At 39.7% G+C, this 23,292-nt stretch overlaps 1 protein-coding gene across 1 annotated transcript in view; it reads right to left on the reverse strand.

Moving 5' to 3' along the window:
• Window positions 1-202: 202 nt before the first annotated feature.
• The window catches only part of FBN2 (fibrillin 2), a 384,738-nt gene continuing 361,648 nt past the window's right edge, over window positions 203-23,292 (reverse strand). Inside the window, exons 57-65 of the mRNA XM_063964252.1 lie at window positions 18,412-18,618; window positions 16,397-16,522; window positions 13,564-13,686; window positions 8,813-8,929; window positions 7,468-7,596; window positions 7,058-7,177; window positions 6,164-6,392; window positions 5,305-5,476; window positions 203-1,004 (exon numbers count right to left, since the gene is read on the reverse strand). Coding sequence (XP_063820322.1) covers window positions 633-1,004; window positions 5,305-5,476; window positions 6,164-6,392; window positions 7,058-7,177; window positions 7,468-7,596; window positions 8,813-8,929; window positions 13,564-13,686; window positions 16,397-16,522; window positions 18,412-18,618 — 1,595 coding nt within the window. The 3' untranslated portion in view covers window positions 203-632. The remainder of the gene's footprint in view (window positions 1,005-5,304; window positions 5,477-6,163; window positions 6,393-7,057; window positions 7,178-7,467; window positions 7,597-8,812; window positions 8,930-13,563; window positions 13,687-16,396; window positions 16,523-18,411; window positions 18,619-23,292) is intronic.

Genomic DNA, 23,292 nt, shown 5'->3' on the forward strand with positions numbered 1-23,292 from the left:
GTCGGCCCAATAGTGTTTAGTCTATGTACACTTATTTTTTAGTATTACATCTTCCATTTTGTTAACACTTATAAATAGCGATCAGCATAATATACACATTTTAAAAAAAAAACAAAAAAACATGCTTACTATATATAAAATAATTATGTGACTATAAAATGGATGCAAATTTTGTAATGGTATATTGCACAAAACTAGATAAAAATTGTATTAATTACAATATTTTTGTTCCAATTTATTTAATTTTAAATCAGATTTTAAATCAATACTTGTAGATTTTAATAGAAAATTACCCTTGTTTTCTTATATCTATAATTGGCACAATAACTTGGGTTACAACTATATACTGCCTTAACTTTACACCTGTGCTGATTTCATTTTTGGAGGCTATATTTAAGTTATTAGAACCAAAGACGACATTTATGACATTTTATAAAATAAAAACATGTAAAACATTGACACTTTCTACATTATTCTTCATGAAAGTCATTGTGCCTGTGTGATACAAAAAAGTGGTCTGTTAAAAATAGTCATTGACTCCGTAAAGCTTTCAAGAAAAGAAGACATGCTCAGAGAGATAAATAAAGGGGTGGATGTGATAGGTTGGTCTAAAAGTTAATTTTCTCTTAGATTTAAGAGATGTCTATCTGCAGTCTCATTCTAAGAGTCTCTCCGAGCTCTCCTAGGAGGTAGTTTTCATCATGTTTCTTTTCCAGTTTAGTGAAGTCACTTTTCCTATAAATGGGAATACTGGTTATGTCTAGAGTATAAGTTCCGGGTAGGATTTTCTTCCGAGCTGTGTGGAGGTAACTGAGTCCATCACGTTGGTTGATGTGAAAGACAGTATCATTGCCTTGGGAGATAACATAGCGTACATGATTATTAAGTGGTTGAATTGCCGGGATAATTTCCACTATATGTTTCTTTGTGTTTAACTCAGAGCTGTTAAGCATTATCTTCAGTGGTACATCCATAGCGAGACTCTTCAGACTTATATGTTCATTCTGCATGAAACAGAAGCCAACACGTAATTACACAATCAGCACACAATATATATACTGTATAACATCACAACTCAACCTTTTGATCAACAGGACTGGATTTGTTAACCAATCACAAAACACAACAGGGCTACTTAAATATACATGAAAGATATTTTATATACAGTATAGTATATAGGTTTGGCAGTGGTGGGCAACTTGATACTTTTCTGTTTTAGAATAAATGGCTGGTTGGTACTTTCTCTCTCTCTCTACTTTATCTCTTCCCAAGGTTTGATACCTCTCCCCCTCTGTGATATCTATGGTTACTATGAAAAGGACCAAAGGAAGAAAAGTTCTCTGTTCAATAACTATTTAGGTGACATTGATTCTTCAACCACTTGTTGTCATCACAGAATATTTTTAATATTACATTTAAAAAAAATAATATTGAAATATTGGATATAAAATTATTAGAGATGAGCGGGTTCGGTTCCCTGTGAACCGAACCCTACTGGACTTCACTGCCCGAGCCCGGATCTGAGTCAGGCTCTGGTTTTTCCGCCTGACTCGGAAACCAGAACAAGGCAAAACGTCATCATCCCGCTGTCGGATTCTCACGGGGTTTGGATTCTATATAAGGAGTCGCGCGTCGCCACCATTTTCACTCAAGCATTGGAGAATGTAGAGAAAGGATGTGTCTCCGTCCTCCGTGTCCTGCATCAGTTCAGTGGTAATGTCTTGTGCTGCATCAGTCCAGTTACAGTGGTTGTGTCCTCTGCTGCCATATATCCAGTGCTGCTGTATAAGTCCAGTCCAATGGTGGTGTGTTGTGCTGCATCAGTTCAATGGTGGTGTATTGTGCTGCATCAGTCCAGTCACAGTGGTGGTGTCCTCTGCTGCCATATGTCCAGTCCAGTGGTGTTGTATTGTGCTGCGTCAGTTCAATGGTGGTGTATTGTGCTGCATCAGTCCAGTCACAGTGGTGGTGTCCTCTGCTGTCATATGTCCAGTGCTGCTGTATAAGTCCAGTCCATTGCAATGGTGCTGTGTTGTCCTGCATCAGTCCAGTGGTGGTGTCCCTGTGCTGCCGTATATGTCCATTGGTACTGCCATATATGTCCAGTGATCCTGCCCTATATGTCCATTGATACTGCCGTATATGTCCAGCGGTACTGCCGTATAAATCCAGTGATCCTGCTGTATAATTCCAGTGATCCTGCCGTATTATTCCAGTGGTACTGGCATATAAATCCAGTCCAGTGATACTGCCATATATGTCCAGTGATACTGCCGTATATGTCCATTGATACTGCCGTATATGTCCAGCGGTACTGCCGTATAAATCCAGTGATCCTGCCGTATAATTCCAGTGATCCTGTTGTATAATTCCAGTGGTACTGGCGTATAAATCCAGTGATCCTGCCGTATAATTCCAGTGATCCTGCCGTATAATTCCAGTGGTACTGGCGTAAAGGTCCAGTAATCCTGCTGTATCATTCCAGTGATCCCGCCGTATAATCCCAGTGATCCTGCCTTATATGTCCAGTAGTACTGCCATATAATTCCAGTGACACTGCCATATATATATATATATATATATATACATATATATACCCTGGTGCAAAGCGGATTACTTGAGGCCATAACAACTATGCTGGTGTTAGACGTGCATCCGGTATCCACCATTAGTGCAGTGGGACTGCAGTGCCAACCCTAGATGGGCCAGGTGTTTGTGCCGCACACTTGTGTCGCTTAGCTTAGTCATACAGCTACCTCATTGCCCTTTTTTACTTCTTGGCATGATGTGCTGTTTGGGTGCTATTTTTTATGTCTGTCCTCCTGTCTGACATTGCAGTGCCACTCCTAGATGGGCCAATTGTTTGTGTCATTTAGCTTAGTCATATAGCCACCTCATTGCACCTCTTTTTCATCTTTGCATGATGTGCTGTTCGGGGCCATTTTTTATATATGCCCTCCTGTCTGACACTGGAGTGCCACTCCTAGATGGGTTAATTGTTTGTGTCGCTTAGCTTAGTCATACAGCTACCTCATTGCACCTCTTTTTCATCTTTGCATGATGTGCTGCTTGTGGCTTTTTTTATATCTGTCCTCCTGTATGACACTGCAGTGCCACTCCTAGATGGGCCAATTGTTTGTGTTGCTTAGCTTAGTCATACAGCTACCTCATTGCACCTCTTTTTCTTCTTTGCATGATGTGTTGTTTGGGGCCTAGTTTTTTTAAGTGCCATCCTGTCTGCCACTGCAGTGCCACTCCTAGATGGGCCAGATGTTTGTGCCGTACACTTGTGTCGCTTAGCTTAGTCATACAGCCACCTCGGTGCACCTCTTTTTCATCTTTGCATCATGTGCTGTTTGGGGCATGGTTTTTTAAAGTGCAATCCTGTCTGACACTACTGTATAAGTCCAGGGGTACTGCTGTATTAGTCCAGGGGTACTGCCGAATAAGTCCACCAATTGCAGAATTTTTGAAAAATGAAAGTGGCGTGCAGGAGATGCTGTCAGTGGACTGAAAAATTGTGGGCCACTTTTGACATTCAGCCACTGCATGCCACTACTAAATGTGCCAGGTGGTTGTGTCGCTTAGCTTAGTCATACAGCAACCTTGGTGCACATCTTTTTCTTCTTTGCATGATGTGCTGCTTGTGGCTTTTTTATATCTGCCATCCTGTCTGACACTGCAGTGCCACTCCTAGATGGGCCAATTGTTTGTGTCGCTTAGCTTAGTCCTACAGCTACCTCACTGCACCTCTTTTACATCTTTGCATGATGTGCTGTTTGGGGCCTTTTTTTATATCTGCCATCCTGTCTGACACTGCAGTGCCACTCCTAGATGGGCCAATTGTTTGTGTCGCTTAGCTTAGTCCTACAGCTACCTCACTGCACCTCTTTTACATCTTTGCATGATGTGCTGTTTGGGGCCTTTTTTTATATCTGCCATCCTGTGTGACACTTCAGTGCCACTCCTAGATGGGCCAGGTGTTTGTGCCGCACACTTGTGTCGCTTGGCTTAGTCATACAGCAACCTTATTGCACCTCTTTTTCTTCTTTGCATGATGTGCTGTTAGGGGCCTAGTTTTTTTAAATGCCATCCTGTCTGCAACTGCAGTGCCACTCCTAGATGGGCCAGGTGTTTGTGCCGTACACTTGTGTTGCTTAGCTTAGTCATACAGCCACCTCGGTGCAACCTTTTGGCCTAAAAACAATATTGAGAGGTGTGAGGTATTCAGAATAGACTGGAAATGAGAGAAAATTAATGTTATTGAGGTTAATAATACCGCAGGATCAAAATTACCCCCAAATTCTGTGATTTTAGCCATTTTTTATGTTTTTTTCAAAAATCATCCAGATCAAAAACCAAAACCCGAATGTGTGGTTTTGGCAAAACCAATCCAAACCTTGGTGCACATCTTTTTCTTCTTTGCATCATGTGCTGTTTGGGGACTATTTTTTTAAAGTGCCATCCTGTCTGACACTGCAGTGCCACTCCTACATGGGCCAGGTGTTTGTGTCGCTTAGCTTAGTCCTACAGCTACCTCATTGCACCTCTTTTACATCTTTGCATGATGTGCTGTTTGGGGCCTTTTTTATATCTGCCATCCTGTGTGACACTGCAGTGCCACTCCTAGATGGGCCAGGTGTTTGTGCCGCACACTTGTGTCGCTTGGCTTAGTCATACAGCAACCTTATTGCACCTCTTTTTCTTCTTTGCATGATGTGCTGTTAGGGGCCTAGTTTTTTTAAATGCCACCCTGTCTGCAACTGCAGTGCCACTCCTAGATGGGCCAGGTGTTTGTGCTGTACACTTGTGTCGCTTAGCTTAGTCATACAGCCACCTCGGTGCAACCTTTTGGCCTAAAAACAATATTGTGAGGTGTGAGGTGTTCAGAATAGACTGGAAATGAGTGAAAATTAATGTTATTGAGGTTAATAATACCGTAGGATCAAAATTACCCCCACATTCTGGGATTTTAGCCATTGTTATGTTTTTTTCAAAAATCATCCAGATCAAAAACCAAAACCCGAATGTGTGGTTTTGGCAAAACCAATCCAAACCAAAACACGAGCGGGGAATTAGAACCAAAACCAAAACACAAAACACGAAAAGTGCCCGCCGCACATCTCTAAAAATGATTCCATGTCACACAGTGAAAACTGTAGTACTGTACGGTATCTAGAATCTTTCTACACACATAATTTCAGAATAATCCAAGAAATACAATTTAGAGACCAATCCATTTACCAAATCTGCCCATGAACCTAAAAGATTATTTAATTTTAAGCGTAGCACATTTACCCATACCATTATAGTTTGTGTGTTGTTAGAACTTCTTTTTGCCCTTCCGGTTTTCTTTGGGTAACCGTTGACTTTACATTCATAGCATGTTTCTGGTGACAGTTCATTTTCCTCGTTATCTTCTCTGGCAGTAGCCAAATACTGTCCTCTATTAAAACCCATGCCGGAGACACAATGCCTGCAATATATAGAACACAGTTTTGTACTTACTTTTTTATTAAATAACAAAAGCAGTGGGCACTGGGGCATGGGAGCTGTGGAACCAAAAAAATAGTTTCCATAGAACATATATTTTTTTATAGTACACAGTGCAGACAGAGCTAAGAGGACGTTCCAAAGCCTCTTTTTTAATTATATCAGGCACTATGTGACTGTGGTTGCCATGGTTGTCCATGATACTGCAATGAATTGTATAACAGTTAATAGCAACCTGAAGGGAAAAAAAAACAAAGGGAAAAGGTAAATACCATCGTTCTTCTTACAGCCTACCACAGTGATTTATGTAATATAAATAAATAAATAAAAAGCATGGCTACTTTTTTCATGGGATTACATCTTTAAAGCATAAGAAAGCATAAGACAAAACTTTCATAAAAAGTCATTAAGTAAAACTTTATTAAACCACTTGAATTGGGAAAGTGACTGGTGTCATAAAATAGGATTCAAGTTTATAGAACTGCTGATTATATTTAGTAGTATTTTTATATGTTTATTGGAAACTGTATTGTAACTGATAACATTGCATTGTCATTTTTAGGTACCCACTTTCTTTTATTCTATGTAAGCTCACTTGGTGGCTGTATCTACAGACACTGTAAGAGTTCCCTCAAACGGTAACAGCATGAGACATGAGGTGGAATCTTACCCTTGTCCTACTCTGAAGTATCCTGAAGGACATCCACAGAGATAGCCTCCATCAGTGTTGGAGCAACCATAATTGCACGGATTCTTTGATGTACACTCATTCACATCATGGCAGGAAGTTGATAACTGGTCGAATGTAAATCCAGGTGGACAAGCACATTTGAAACTGCCAAGTGTGTTGTAACATGATGCAGTGCCACACGTGTTTTGTGCGGCACATTCATTTTCATCTGTGAAAAAAATTATAAACCATTAATCTTAGGTAAATAAATAAATTAATTAATATACTGAGTTTTTAATATTTCACAGTATTAGGGAAGGATTGTAAAGTACTAGAATACTAGAGCTAATTTTAATAAAAGAACTGGGTTAAATGGAACAGAATACAGACATAAATGTTATGGAGTACCACAACATGTGGCAAAAATGAATCATGGTCATTGTGGAAAATTACAAAATAGTTCATTAAGTCCTGTTACTACTGACCTCAAAAATCATTCCTTTATTAACATTTTCTAACTCTTGTTAAAGCATGAAATCTAAAGATCCCCTTCTGCCCATACCCACTTGTGTACATGGAAGAGGCAGCCTTGCGGTGGCATGTTATGGAGGCTGCCTGTATTACCAATTAATACTTAAATTTGTGGATCTCTGTTCACTGCTTGAACAGATATTAAGGGTATATTTATCAACAAGTAGAGGTGTTGCCCATAGCAGCCAATCAGATTCCAATTATCATTTTATAGAATTATAAATGATAGCTAGCATCTGATTGGTTGATATAGGCAATACCTGTACAAGTCCTCTTCACAATGTTTGATAAGTCTCCCCATTAAATAAAGATTATTTACACAAGCAGATATAAGAATGTATTTTGTACTTGTAGAATTCTTACCGACACACTGGTTCCACTGGTAATGCTGAACGTAGCCCTGTGGACAGCTACAACGGTACCCGCCAACTATATTCTGGCACCCATGCTGGCATCTGTGATGTCCATCGCACTCATCAACATCTGTACAGAAGAACGATATAACCCGCACAGTTCAACACCGGATCTGATCTGCTCACATGATGATCACAGTTGTCAACAAGACAAAGAACATAACGCATTTTTCTAAATAACTTCTTCTTTTCCTAAATCCTGATTACACCATGGAAGCTGTATGGATCTTTGATTAACAAGATGCATTCTGCATCTCTGTTTACATTCTGTCATAAACATTATGCAAATACTGCATGATACAATGAAACTGAATGAAAACAGATCATCTTGAAAAAACAGTTACCATATATAATACATACCATCACAGTTTACTCCAGTTGTATCCAAAGAGAATCCTCTTTGGCAATCACAAGTGAAGCTGCCTGGTGAATTTTGGCATACTCCTTTAGTACCACATAAGTTAGGCTGTAAACTGCATTCATTAGTATCTGTAAAGCAAATGTCTTTTATGAATACCCATTAGAATATATTAGATCTCTTTAGCTGTAAAGAAATACCCCGCTGGTTCTGTTGTACAGTATAGATGAAACTGTCAAATGCTTTTATTTCTTTGTTGCTATATCAGCAGGATAGGACACTCTCGTGTAAATTCTATGCTCATAAAAATAAATTCTTCTTGTGATATAGTGGTCTATTCTTTATACGGTAATATCTATAATTAACATTTTCATCTACCTTTGTAGAAATTACCATTCATTATAAAGGTAACTCAGGAGATAATCACAGCTCTCTCTGGCATATCTTTCAGTCCTGATATGTCTCCGTAGACTAGTATGGGGACCTAAATTCATCAAGCTACGAAAATACTACATTTTTCGGAGCTTCACAGAGGGAAACTTTGGCATCTTCAGAGGGAGCTGATAAAAAGGTTGTGTAAGAGAACACAACTGACATACAATAAGTGCTATGTATATTTTTGGTAAATAAAAGATATTGTGTATACTTTATATAGGGCCTTAATTAGAGTTGGGTGAAAGTCAATTTTGGAGCTAAATATGGATCCGTAAATTAGATCCAGGCATATTTTAGGTATGCAGGCATTTACAGCACTAGAGGTGGAACAAGGGTGGTGAAGAAATGAATACAGTAAGTGTGTGTAGATGTGAGTGTTGTGCACCTCCCTTAGATGCAACCTAATGAGTGTTGGACATATCTCAGATGCAGTATGCTACTTAGGAGGTGTACCTTTAGAGGGATATCTGATGTAAAGGTGATTACGATACCAGCAGCACTATCTAGTTGGTTTTGATTGGCTATTTACAAATGACTTCTTCAGTGGAAAGTACTTAATTTATTAATGTTATGTCTGTATTACTTCAAGTTGCGTCCAACCTCTTGGATTTCACTATGTGGGGGTGCATCTTATAATGAGTGGCGGTAGGGCCATTTTGTGGTGTAGTTACATTTGGAGTAAGTCTGCTGCATATAAATGCATTATGGAATGAGTGATTGTGTGTTGAGATCATTTTGATGTGTTTTTAATTCTCTTAAAACTAAGGGTAATGAGCAGCTCTTCTCTGGTTGTCCATCACTGTTTTAGGATATCACACCAGGACAATATAAAGATTTTACTCTAATGCTAAGATTAGACAAATACATGGTTGTTTTCACAGACGCACAGTGTTGTACTTAGAATGTTCTCACCAATGCAAGCAGTGTGATGCTGGGTAAAGCCCGGAGGACATTTACAACTGAAACTTCCAATATTGTTGACACAGAGGAACTGGCAGTTGTGCTGTTTGGTTTGACATTCATCAAGATCTAGAATAAACAAGAGATCCCAGTTAAGCAGTTTTCAGACACACACCCTCTCCTTTCATTTCAGCCACAAGGCAGGTGCACTCATGTTTTTGTCTTAAATTTTTGCAGATGTTATTCGAATACAAGTCGGAAATATTTTATTTTTTCCTGTTGAGGCTACAGGCTTAGACTCAGAGGCATGTATGGAATCCAATAGTATATGTGGACGTTTCTATGGTCATACTCTTTGACACTGTAAAAAGGATGTGTTTTCTTAGAGGTAGTGCCAACCTTCCTTTTTCAATACACCTTAAATACACCTTAATAATACACCTTAAATAACCTTAAATACACCTTAAATAAATTTCAATATACCTTAAAATACTGTACGTATAAGTGATAGTCAGCCACTCAATGCCACATACTAACAGGATCCTGACCCACACTATGTGATTGTGGTCAGCGGTGTCGAGAGAGGGGGGAAGGGTACAAATTACTGTGACCAGGTCTGCTAGAGGGGCCCAGGTCCACGCCTCCTTTGATTAGGCCATGCCCCCCTTAAAAGTTCCAGGGCCCAGCCAGGCTCTCTACTGCCGTGGCTGGGAGGCATGCCATGCTCCTGTAAGTTGGGTGCTTCTGATGTGCTAGACATGCCCCCAAAGAGGAATGGCCATGCCCCCAGCATGCTGTGGTCACACCCCCTCCAGAGGGGGCAGGCGGCCCCAGGAATTTGTTGTACTGGGGCCCAGGATTTCTCTTGGCAGCCCTGACTGTGGTGTGAAAGTCTCATGTATTCCTCACCGGCCTATATCATACCCTACTTCAATGATCTCACTTGCTAGTAGGAAAGGTCTCTAAGAGGAGGTCTCTAAGAGTAGTTGAAGTGATTATGGGGAAGATAAACAATGACAACTCTACTGAGTAAAGAGTTCTTCAGATAGACTTGCAAGAAGTCATAGAAATTATATAAAGCCCTATAACAAAATAGTAACACTGTATTTATTCATCCCTTTTTATTTGCAATAGACAACAAATTCAGTGGTTGAGTGCAAACCTTGTATAAGACTAGTATATATAATACACCGTTTAAGAAAAAAAGAGGTAATCGTTTCAGCAAAAGTCATACACATATATTGCTCTTATTGTAACCTCTATAATATGACAGAACTTAAGACTGCTTACTGTTTCATCATCTTATCACATTTTGTATACATGTTTTGCCAGCAGTTTATTATTAGAAAATAAAAAATTATATATTAGTTATTTTATTTTGTTTCATTTTAGTGGGGAGGCATGTTTAATTTAAATACATAGAATAATACCATATAATAATAATAATAATAATAATAATAATAATACAGGATTTTGAGGAGCTTGATGCTTTTTCTTTGTAAAAGGAAGGTAGCAGAGAAAGTGGCTCAGTATAGTTAAATCTGAACTTCATTCCAATGTGAGGATGAGTAAAGTGTCTGTGTAATTATTTTATTAATTTACAGTAAGACATAGGATTTTTTCTCTTACAGTGCCCCATCCGAACGCCAACCCGAGCCCCGGCAGCTGCTACATGCTGCTGGTTTTCAATAGGCTCTGCCACTTACAATGCCAATGAATGCTGTTAGCCAACATGTTAACCAAGAGAGGGGAGGTGGCACTGCAGGGAAAATTTTTCCTAGGTTGTTATTTTTAATTAGTTAGAGAAACAAACTACAGGTTTGATGTTCCCCTCTGACATATGAGAGACTGTTGGTTAGCTGTCCATTATATAGATAAGAACCTAGTTATTATTTTGTGCAGGGTAGCTGTGTGTAGCTGTGTGTGAGCAATCCATCTCATTCCATTGTTTTTGTCTTCTTAACAGTGTATTACGCCGCATAAAGACATGAAGAAGAGAATTTCATAATGTCACTACACTCCAGAAAAATGTGTGGGCCAATCGTGTGGCTAACCTTATAACATTAACATGCAGGACATTATGTGGAAAACATTTATAACTAATTAATAAATACTGTGGTCCATTATGAATCATTTTGACCAATATAATTATTTTTAACATATATTGGGGGAAATTCAAATGTTCGATTGGGTGGCTGTTTTTTCCTGTCTGTTAGATAGGAAAAAACAGACACCCAACTGATTTTTCAAATAATTGAATATCCCCTATTGAGTCGAGTTAAATTATTTTACTAATATTATTATTATATAAGAGGGAAATATTAATACATATTCACAATACTGGAATAATTGAATGTATTTTAATACTGTACAGGGATACTTTGAATGAGAAGACGGGGTGGCTTGAAATGAAACAATGATGATTTCCACTAATCTGCACACGAGTCATACATAGCACAAGAAACCCGGCACACTGTCAGCAATTCGATTTATCATCTCCAAACTGCTGAATAGTAACTCCAAGGTTTTGGAGGTTAACACCGCTGGCAACATGCAGTGGTTTCATACCGCCGTAAAAAACAAAAATGATCATACAAAAAAAAGTCTCAAAGAGAAAGGAGATGGAAAGCTCAAATAGAAAGACAAAATATTAAAAAGTGTGAATAAAGTCCAGTCCAATATATCTGCAGACATCACTCGAGTTGGACAATTTGAATGTTATTTGGGATATACACATCTTTATTTAGTCTGTAATTTAGGTTGCACCTATTCAATCACGCAAAGTTTCCAGATCCAAGCTTCAAAATGCATTTTTCTAGAGTAATGGCTCAAGTTTAACATCAATGTGGCCAGGATAAACATGTGTTCTCTCAGTATCTCTATAAATAAGTCCACAGTTTTACATATGGTTTCTATCTTTTTGTCTACTACAACAATGATACGGATTAAACCTTTGATTTATTTAATGTAGAACTGGCAAAAAAAAAACACCTTTTCATATACTGTAAAATGTTTGGGAATGAGCCCATGTTTTGGAGTAATCCCTGTGAACTGCTAACAATTTGTATGGACAGACATCTGACTATGGCTAATACTCACAGAGCCATAACAAAACTGGCAATAGGAAAAGCTAGGCTATAACCTAGCCTTATACTGTAATTCTGCTGTAGTGTAAAGAGCATTCTCATACAGTCATAAAACCTTTCTGTCTACTATTAGCCAGCACTTTGGCATATGTGTTCCTTATGAAGAAAAAAAACCCATATACAGTAATTACCGCAACCAATAAGAAATAAAGACATTTTATGTAGCATAAGGGCTCGTTCAGATAAGTGGTTTGTTAACATTTTCTTGTGTCATATACTAAATGGAACAAGGGATGGATGTTACGGATACTACAGCACAGAGGCTGCTACTGTGTACAATTAGGGATGGATCCCAGTTGCAGCTACACAAATGATTACCTGGAGATAGAGAGAAAGCCAAACGTTCGGTAGACAGATAGGCAGGAATTTGTCACTGGTAATTTAGGATGATCTGGGGACAAGGTCAGGACAGGGCCAGAATAACAATGGGGCAGATGGAGCTACAGCTCCAGGCCTCCACATAAAAAATAGGCCCATCATCATGACAGCATAATGATGACCAGCCACCAGCTGGCCACATGGTCATCCATAAATCATAAGAATTGATTTGTATTTCTATTTTCCACACAAAAATGATGCAGTTTTGTACTTTTACATATTTAGGGAGACATTGGGGATAATAGTGAATTGGGTCTATATGGCACTGGCCAGTGGCCATGCCCACACAGCACTGGTCAGACCCTTCTGCTTCTCATAATAGGAGGCCCTTGAATTTTTTCAGCCCCAGGCCCATGAGGCCCTTAATCCATCCCTAGGTCAGGAACAAAGCCAGGGGAAACAGAGGTGGAATGGAAGTGAAAAGTAGCCATGGGCCAAAGTGCAGGAAGTCAAACGGTAGAGTAAGAGTAATAGGACGAGCTAGACTAGAGGACAAGCGTTGTTTTACATACTTCTAGAGAGGCAGGTCATATATGACATCTTTTTAAAAATGCCCTCGGGGTAATATTAAATGCAGATGCAGGTGGGAAGTTTTGGATGCAGTGAGTCTCGTCAACGCAACCAGGCCCCTCATCTAAATGTCCAAAGTTCGTATGTGAATGACTTATAGGGGTATATTCAATACCTCTCGGATCCTTTCTGACGAAAGAGATCCGACAGGTCAGTATTCAGTGCCGTGGCCAAACTCGACAGGTTTGGCCCGTTCCCGACACTGCCAATCCAACTTTTTCTAAAGTGGCCGCCGATCTGTGTGTATTCCGATAGGCTTCCGACAAGTCGGATTTCCCGACTCGTCGGAAAAAAACTGGGCCCTAACGAATAGGTCGGAACCCCTTCCGACCTAAATCTGTCGGAAGTTGCCGTCTTTCCGATAAGACGGCAGCTTCCGACACTTATTGAATACAGCCCATAAAGGTAAAATGAGCAAATATCTATGTGCAACCTTACTTTATTTATTTATTTTTGCATTCACTGGGAGCACAATGAATTGAACCTGATTACTGTATTTAATGTTTCTATTTGTATTACTGATTGAAATAAACATTCTTATACAAGTTTATAGATTACTATATCTCAGAATGTACGTGTTGCAGACAAATCACCCTTCTGTAAGTGCACATGCAATTCACATCCAATAATTAGACAGCAACTTCAAATGCTCCACTTTCCTCAATTTACCTTTGCAGGTTTTCCCGTCTTCTTGCAGAATATAACCCCGTGGACATGAGCACTGGTATCCGCCTTCTGTGTTCTTACAGATAAAATTACACGGCTTGGGGGACTGAGAGCACTCATCAAGATCTACGAGGTAGTAAGAAGGTAAGTAACAGAATTATAATACAGAGTGTACAGTAAATGACCTTTCCTGCATTTATGCTCCGAGCCCAAGTACAAGCTCAGTAATGGTAGGTGGTTCCTAGCTCTGGCCAGTTTCTGCTGTGGAGCCGAGGAACCTCTTTTCTATTGACTATACATCCATGAGTTAGTGAAGATGCCCAACAGTCTTTTTTTCATGGTTTCATTGTGACTACTTTATTTGGGCATGACGTGCCAAGTTTAATAACTGGTAGTTTACAGCATACTTATTATTGCATGGACATAGTAAACAAAGTGATTACAATTATATATGTAAGGTATATGTATGCACAGATGGCAGAAGACAGGCCTCAGTCACCATGAATTATCTTTATATTATACTTATTATTTATACCATGTTTATTTTATTGACCACTTCAAACTACTTACATATACTCTGTTCTAAGTAGTCTCATTCCTCTACCCTGCTGGCATTAGCCATCTAATGCCAGTGACTCTACTATTCAAATGAGAGAAAGGAGCATTTAGCAGCGTTTTAGCTTTGGTAAAGGAAATATGACATTGTGATTCAGAGAGATTATCGAATTGGTAACTACAGCGGTTCCATATTGTTGCTGACCCCTTGGTAGTCATTTATGAAGCAGCACAATGCTTATTTTAAGCAACTGCAAATTAATAAACACATTTACTTTTCCCTGATAATACCCAATTGAGCAATACATGATCTATTAAGCTCTGGTCATTTTGAAGAATTGATCAATGTCTGCAGTGATATTTGGAATTTCCATAATCATTATTTAGAATTTTGCAGATTTTTAAAAATGACCTACTCATTAGACATTAAATAAGGCATTTAAAAATTTAGAACAACAGGGGCACAGCAGGACTGCTTTTGTCTATTTTTCATGTATTTTACACTAGCTGTTCTACCTGTTCTTCACACTGGAATTTCTGATTTTCACGGTTGTAAATATAAATGAGTGTTAATAATTTGGTAAATTTATAGAGATGTAAATTTAAGACGTCTTAATGTAAATAAATATTAATCCATGGTTCTTGGTGTCACCCGAGGAGCACCTGTAGCAGATACAGTAAAAAGTGACAGGAGCATTTTTGTCTATTAAATTCTACCCACTGGAGGTGCAATCCAAATTCTGATCCCATTGTTCGTTTGGGTGTTATCGTACACGCAACACAAGCCACGCATTGGTAATAACGACATTATGTCAACCCCCTTTTCATTCCATTAGGGGAGGTTTATTACAATTCTGATTACGTAGTTTTCCTATTTCCCACCTGAAGAATACCTGCCATATATACTCGAGTATAAGTCTACCCAAATATAAGCCGAGGCACCTAATTTTACCACAAAAAACTGGGAAAACTTATTCACTCGAGTATAAGCCTAGGGTGGGAAATGCTGGGTTTAAAGCTTGTTGCTAGGGCCGTGCTCCCAGTGCCAGATATTCCCCCACAGTGCCAGATACACACATGCCCCCAGTGCCAAATATGCCCCCCCAGTGCCAGGTACACATATACCCCCAGTGCTAGGTACACATATACCCCCAGTGCCAATATGCTCCCCCAGTGCCACATATGCCCCCTCAGTGCCACATATGCCCCCCCCAGTGCCAAATATGCTCCCCCAGTGCCAGGTACAACTTCCCCTCCCCGCTTCCCTGCTGTTTTGTGAAGGAGGGACACGGAGGGCACAGCACGCACCTCTCCTGTGTCCCTCCTGCATCTCCGGCGGCAGCGGCGGGTCTGTTAAATGAAGTGCCGGTTCATGAGCCAATCAAAGCTCACGAATGGGTACTTCGTTTAATAGACCCACCGCTGCCACCGGAGACGCAGGAGGGACACAGGAGAGGCGCGCGCTGTGCCTTCTGTGTCCCTCCTTCCCAGTCCTAGTTATGCCACTGGGTCCTGGAGCATCACTCGAGTATAAGCCGAGGGGTGGCTTTTTCAGCACAAAAAATGTGCTGAAAAACTCGGCTTATACTCGAGTATATACGGTATGTTACATTTCAGCTTCCTAACATATCGGGAAGTAAGAGAATTAGTGATGAGTGAGTGAGTGAGTGAGTGAGGTTTTTCACATTTATGTATACATAGATTTAGATTTAATTCAGGTTTAATTTATCAGAAATAAAAAGTTGTACTTAGAATGAGTATTAGGCAGTGAAAGCTGGGTCAAAAGCTTCTGTGTCAGCAGTCACATCAGGAACCACCTTCTACTTTGCTCTCCCCCCCCCCCCCCATTGCGTCCCTTCCAAATACTGCATTATATGTTACATTTTGAATCAGTGATTTCTGTAATCAAGACCTTAAAAAATATGTGACTAGATAATGTCATAAGTACTGATGAATTTATCAATAAACTGCCCACTTGCACCCTGATTTAAGGCATAAGTGCCATGCACAGTTATAAATACAATACCATAATTGTTCAAAATCAATATAAAACTGTGCCCACATGTCATAAATGTATTAGGCATGATAGTTTGAGCAAAACTTCTTGGAACATTTTTGTCATGTGATCGCACACAGCCAATGTAATGAAAGCTGGCAGCTAGATAATGTCATTGGGTGTTTATCAGGGACATAGGGAGTATGCAGCTGTGTGGAGGAATGTTTCAGCACCTTACTGTATTTACAATGTAACACAGCTAATCCATGAAGCAACAGATCTTACCAACACATGATGTTCCCTCGATGTCAGGCGTGTAGCCAAAATTACAAAAACATCTAAAAGAGCCAATATTGTTGACACATTGTCCATTGCGACAGAGGTTTGGCATCACTCTACATTCATCTACGTCTGTGCAAATAGATGACATTGTTCAATGAGAATGCATAATATGGATTAAGTGAGATTTTTAATTGTCATACAGTATATGTTTATTAAAATATAGTAACAAAACCGGAATATTCATATCAAGCAGAAACAGGCATATGTACAAAGAATAAATAATACAGAAAGCATATTCCCCACATTTGGCAAATATTTATCATTCTAGAACTGAGGATGTTTTGGACTGTAATATCTCTTGTAATCTACACAATGTTGTTTTATTGCTTCCTATGACAGCTAAAATGCTACATTTCAATCTATACAAATTGAAGAAGGTACAACGCACTCTTAAGAAATGTAGATATGTTCTTTTTTTACTTTAGCACCCTAACCTTACTGTAATACCAATTAAATATGTTTTTCTGTGATAATAATTTTTATTAGAACAGTGAGATCTTTGACCACTGAATAAGTTGTAATGTTATGGAGGCATTTCTTTGTCTAAGCCCTGTGAGTCAATATCAAAATCATTAAAGGCCTCCTTTAGACTAGGACACAGGGCAGGTTTTTAAATGTAAACTATGCTTTTATTTTTAACTGGGCATGTACATGAAAATGTGTATCCCTACGCCCATATTGCGCTATTTGTGTGTCCTTGATTAGTGCCTTCTTACATCAGGTGGGACAGCAAAGTCACGTTTACTGTAAGTATTTTTGCTCTACCTAGGAGTGGACACATCCACAGGAACTGTACGTCTGTCAGAAGCAGCATCTGTTGTGAGCGATCTTCTGCAGGGGCAAAGGTCAATGCTCATGATGATGATCATCACCAGCACAGATCTGATCACTTAAAAAATGTTTTTTGAATTAATGAATTGAATAAACACTACAAGACTCTCCTCCCACAAAAGTTAACATAACAACAGCATTCATAGTCTCCAATTGTGAGGGAAGGGACTGATGACACCTTAACAGGTAAACTTATAGCATAATGTCCTCTGTCAACTAGCTCTAGACCTAGGGAACTTGGGATGATATAAAGATGCAGACCCTTGATGCTAGAAAAAAAGCACTATGTTGGAGCACTAGACTCCTTCTCAGTGCACGTGCCTAGTGGCAGTTGTAGTAATAGTTTATAAAATAGTTCAAATATATATATTATTTAAATGGTTTCCTTGTGCAAAACTGGTCTCTGCAAGCAGTTGTAGCTCTAAACTGCTTGGTTATTCTGGTTTTATTAGAACTGCAAGTGCAAGGGGGAAAAAACTAAAAACACCTATCCCCGGTGAAGACTTGCTCATTGCCTCAACATGAGTGATGTGACTGTCAGCCTGTCAACTACTGATCACTACAGAGCAGCTTTATTGTAATGGTCACAGAGTGGAATAGTCACTCTCTACTTGTTAGTAGTGCTTACGCCAAATATACTGTAGATTATAACCTCAGTAAAGTACATTGCTGCATTGCTAGTCATTGATAAGCTTAAACACGTGACCATGCAGATTTTTTTGCCTCCTTATTTTGTATTGCACATATCTTAAGTTTCTCTACGGCACACATTTTACGTCTGCACTTTTGGAGTAAATGGGGACAACTCTAAGTGAGTGAATAGAGTTGATGAGATCCGATGGATGTGCAAAGCTACATAGAGAGTGGCCCACATTCCAAACCTGCCACAAACCAGAGCAAATACAGGAAAAACGTTTATCAATATCCCTCTTACCATATGTCAATTTCAATACATGGATAAATAAGAATAAATACTTTACGTTTGACCTCCAGTCCCACAATGACTGCAGTACTATGTAGCATTCAGTAGGTACAGTGCAAACATCTACAGGTAACGTGCAATCAATCAGTAAGGAATGTTACTATATTTTCTAATATTTTTATTAAACACACCAGCTTGAACCTACCTTTCCCATCAGTTGTGTATCCTGGTCCGTGTGGACAAAGTTTCTTAAATTGAGTGGTACCCGGCAGTGGGCAGATCTCACACTGGTTGCCCCAGCCTCTACCTCCATTGCAGCAACATTCAGATTTAGTCACATGATTGCGATTGCTGGACGACATCTGACACATTGTTTGCAGAACTTCTGAGAAGCAGAATCCCTGGCGTGTGTCTGAAGGCAATGAAATAGGCAACTACTTTATACATTGCAAGGTTTCATTGACTGTAGTGCATATTGGGTAGAACTATTTCATTGGGCTAAACTTATTTTTTACACATTAAATTCTAAAACAAAAATATTTAATAATTATAATGATAAAAACAATATCTGGCATTATCTATTTATGAAGGTCTTCATTGTAGTTGTACATAAGTTAAAACTATTATAATGAACAAACGTACAGTGGGAACCAAAGTTATTCTCAATAATTTATTTCCCTGTTGCTACAGTAATTATTATTATTATTATTATTATAATATTTCTATCTATTAGCTCCTAAAAATATGTTCAGATTGAGTGACTTTGCATTCACTTTAGGTTAAATACAGCAGTAATAGGCTAAAACAAACCTTGGTCTTTATGCATTGCATTGGAATACCTCATCCTTTGGGAAGAAGGGTATGCTAAACAGAATTGCAGTCAAAGAGCACAGATAACAGTCCTTCCTGAGCAGATACTGATCACAGCCAATGTCGTGAGGCTGCTGGGCTCTGCACTGGAGGAGTGGTAGGGTTGTGTAATAGCTGCCTTACCAACTAGAGCTAACTAGATCCTTCCCCTAACTGGAGCCCGGGGAACAGCCTCATGCAGCCATTTCTCTCAGGACTCCGAGATAAGTGTCTCAAATGTAAACAAAAAACTGGGATGTTTGACGCTGATGACACCTAAATGTATCTCTTCTCCCCGAACCTCGTGCCTTGCTACTCTTATCACCTTGTTTCTAGCTCTTCACTGGGACAGGGTTTATTTTGAAGCTCTGTTTAGCACCCCAACTTTGTTTAAAGGAAATGAAAATATGAATTTTTCGTATTGTGGGCGGGATGTATTAACATACATTGCCGCCCCTCGCCGCCCATCGCAGCGATGTTGATCGCATATGTACTAACATATGCGATTAACATCGCAATGCGGTGACAGAGGCCCCTGCAATACCTGTGAAATGGTGTGCAGGGGATCTCCCTCCCTGGGCTCTCCCTCTCCTCCCTGGCTGGGAATCAGGCAGTTAGATGTCCCGGGCGCCTCCTCCTCCTCCCTGCAGCTGGAAGGACCTCCAGCTGGGTTGCTAGGGGGCGGAGGAGTTTAGCTTATGGGACCAGGTCTGCCTGGAAGAAGGTATGCCAGGGGGAGGGAGGGTCGGCATCTGCAGCAGGAGGTGGCAGGTTGCGGTGGCCGGTGATAAGAAGCCCATAGGCTTCTATAGGGTATCGCCATCCAAAGATGGCGATACCCTCAGGGGCGAAAACACGGCGGATGGGGATTGGTACATACGAAAATGTGATAAAACGGGAGTTTTATCGCATTATCCTTTTATTACATCCCGCCCTGTGAGTTGTGGCAGAATTATCAAGCCATGACTGCTTGATCAAAAATGTTGTTGGTGAAAAATACGCTTCTAAAGTTTAATATAAAAACAAAAAATATATATATCCCTGTCCATGTGCTGTTTGTTTTCTGCAACAGCTTCACTTCTATAACTGTCAATTATCAATTCAGCACAAAACTATATTACATTAAATTAATTTACAAATTGTACAATCTCATTTAAGACAGAAAACAGAACCAGATTGGCATTTTGCAAAATAGCTATCAGATTGCATTTCTATTGTCTTACACACTCGTCCTACAATTCACAAGAACAGCTGTTGCCTTGTTTGTGCCAATCAAATATACTGCTGTACATACAAAAGCTGGTAGCTGGGTGTTTCAATGAACATTCTACAGCATAATGTAATACATACACAACATCTTTTGGTGGATGTTTTCCACTTGTATATAAAATAAATTTCAATGCCTTCATTTAACATGATTTTGCTTTGGCTTTTCTTTACATCTTTATTTAATCAGAAACAAACTGCATTAGAAAAATGAATTTGCCACATTGAAATAAATGGGGTACAGTTCCACGTCCAGATATGAATTGCATTGATTGCACTGGCTAAGGTAGCGCAGGGCCGTCTTTTCATATGGGCTCAATGGGTAGTTACCCAAGGGCCCTAGGAATATAAGGGCCATAGGCTGATAGCTGAGGGTCCCCTTTTTTCAGGGGTAACAGATTTTTTAAAATCGGCCCCGGGGAACCGGAGATGAGATGCGGTTATGTGACCGACGGCGGGATCCCGAATGGTGAACAGCCCGACAGTTTGCATGCCGACCGACAGGGACTATTCCAACTTGTGGGTGTCCACGACACCCATAGAGTGGGAATAGACCCTGTGGTGAGTGCAGCGAGCCACCGAGCCCGCTGCATGGCAAGCCCCTGCAAGCCTGCAAGGGCCTCTGACGTCCATCTAAAAGCCGGGTTCCCGCCGTTGGTATGATGACCGGTGGTCCCCCAACCGCCGGTCACACGAACCCAACCCCCAGAGATATCTCACTTCAAAGCAATGGTCCCCATTCGAGCCTGTTAATTGCTCTTCCCACCCAGATATTTTGGGTTCTGTCTGACTTACAGTTTTTCTGAGGGTATACTCCTAAAGCTGGGACTCTCCCCTTTCGGTGGACATTGGCAGCTTATCTCTACCCTGCCCAGAACCAGATATATCAGCCATCCAGCAACTGGTCCCTGCTACAGCTCCACACACCTGATATGCAGTTTTATATTTTAATTGGTGGTTTGATCTGGCTTCTATACGCTGATACCCAAGTTCCCAGTACCTTCTGACAGGTGGGACTAGTTTTTTTATCACATTGAAAGCTGAGAAATCTATTTCCAAGAACAGGTGATATCTGCAGTTAAGCAATCTGCCCTCCACCAGAAAATGATGAATATTAAGCCCACTCCACTATCCCCCCCTGCATATTAGACAACCATTACCACCCTGGAAGTGATGTACTGGAGCCCATTCACTCAGCCCAATGTGCCGTTTTATAGTTAAGTTTTATAGTTAAGCGTTCTCCGCCCTCTGTGCAGTAACGAAGTAATTAGCAGAAATTACTGCCCAGGTCCTATATGCTGAGTGAAAGACAGAACACCCCCTACCGCCCACAGGACATCAAAGCTGTCACTGATAGCACCCCCCACCCCTACCGCTGGAGGATGGGTATGGGCCCCAGTGCATTGCTTTGCCCAGGGACCTACACTGCTGTTAAGATGGCCCTGAGATAGCACTTGTCAAAATCATAGAGTATAACCTATATTGTGTTAACAAATATCCTGTCAGATATTTTACAGTGGTTGTAAAATGAAAAAATACAGACTATCAAGACTTTACTAGAAACAAAGCGTCGGAAATACATGATCATGAGTACGTCAAAGCTGAAAATCCTTCATCAAATAAAATGCACAATAAAATTTCATACAGTGCAATGAGTCCAGGTTTTTTGATGATGATGTACTGTATGGCACTTTATTTGAGTCCTAATTACTTTACCACACTATTACTCCTATGTCCTCTTAAAAATATTATTTATGCAATTTCAAGTGATCATTTGGAGTGATTCCATTCCAAATCAAATGTTACAGCTATTGTTACTTTTCAGAATAAGAAAATTGCAGCTGTCTCCTGCCATGTCTTATTTCTGTAAATCCATGAAAATACTGTATAATGAAGGTGGCAGTGCAAATACAGGACCAGAAAATTATAGTACAAGAGAAGCCAGAATGCTGTAAGATAGCAGAACATGATTCTCTGGGGGGAAAATTTACTAAATGTTGACTTTGGTTGATTTTCCCATTTTTTGTGAAATAGCCACTATTTTGTAAATCATGAATTTTCTGTCATATGCGACTTCACACTCCAAATCGTTGCAAATCACCATTGGTACAAACCTTGTCCAAATAACATTGGAATCTGTGAAATCTGTACATTTACTAAGAATTGGCATTGCAAAATCGCTCCAGTTCACACCAAAACTGCACACCTCAAGACACGAAATCAATGCACTGTTTTTTTAGCATGTTGACATGTGTATACCTAAGTCCCAACCAAAGCCCCACTAAACTCACGCAAAAACGCACCACTTCTAAAAAGCAACAGGTGCAAACCATTATAATTAAGACTAAACAAATCAGAATGCTAATAAAAGCCTACCAAGGTACCTGCAGCACTCACTTTCAACTCTCAAACATGGCTGAGCCAGGGTTACTGTAACTTATATCCAGGCACTGATTTCATGTGTCCTTCACCAGCTGATTAATTGGGGATATTGTTGCATTACAGCAACTTGTGGTACAAATTGAGGCGTGAATTGGTTTGTGCTGACATGTGACTTGTGAAGCATTCTACTGCAAATTATAGCTCATTCAAATATAACTTATGAAGCAACTTCCCAAGCGATAGCTGCAAAATTTACACAAATTGCATAAGGCAAAAAGTGACAACATACACCAAAGATGCAAGTGAAAATGCTTGTTAGTAAATGCGCAATTTTTTTTACGGTGATTAGGGGCGATTTGTAATCTCACCCAAAATCGATTCTTAGTCAATTTTCCCCCATATTGTCCAATTTTTTTTATTTTTTAAAGTAGATCAATATCTGGCCTAATCACGCAAACTGTATAATATTTTGGAAGAAACAGTTTGCTTTCCTTTTATAGTACATTGAAACAGATACAGTTGGTAATATATGTCTAATACACAGGCAAGGAGGGCAACAATACATCAAATAAATGTTTCCTAGTTCTTC

Source organism: Pseudophryne corroboree, chromosome 1, assembly GCF_028390025.1.
Source record: "Pseudophryne corroboree isolate aPseCor3 chromosome 1, aPseCor3.hap2, whole genome shotgun sequence".
Lineage (NCBI taxonomy): Eukaryota > Metazoa > Chordata > Amphibia > Anura > Myobatrachidae > Pseudophryne > Pseudophryne corroboree.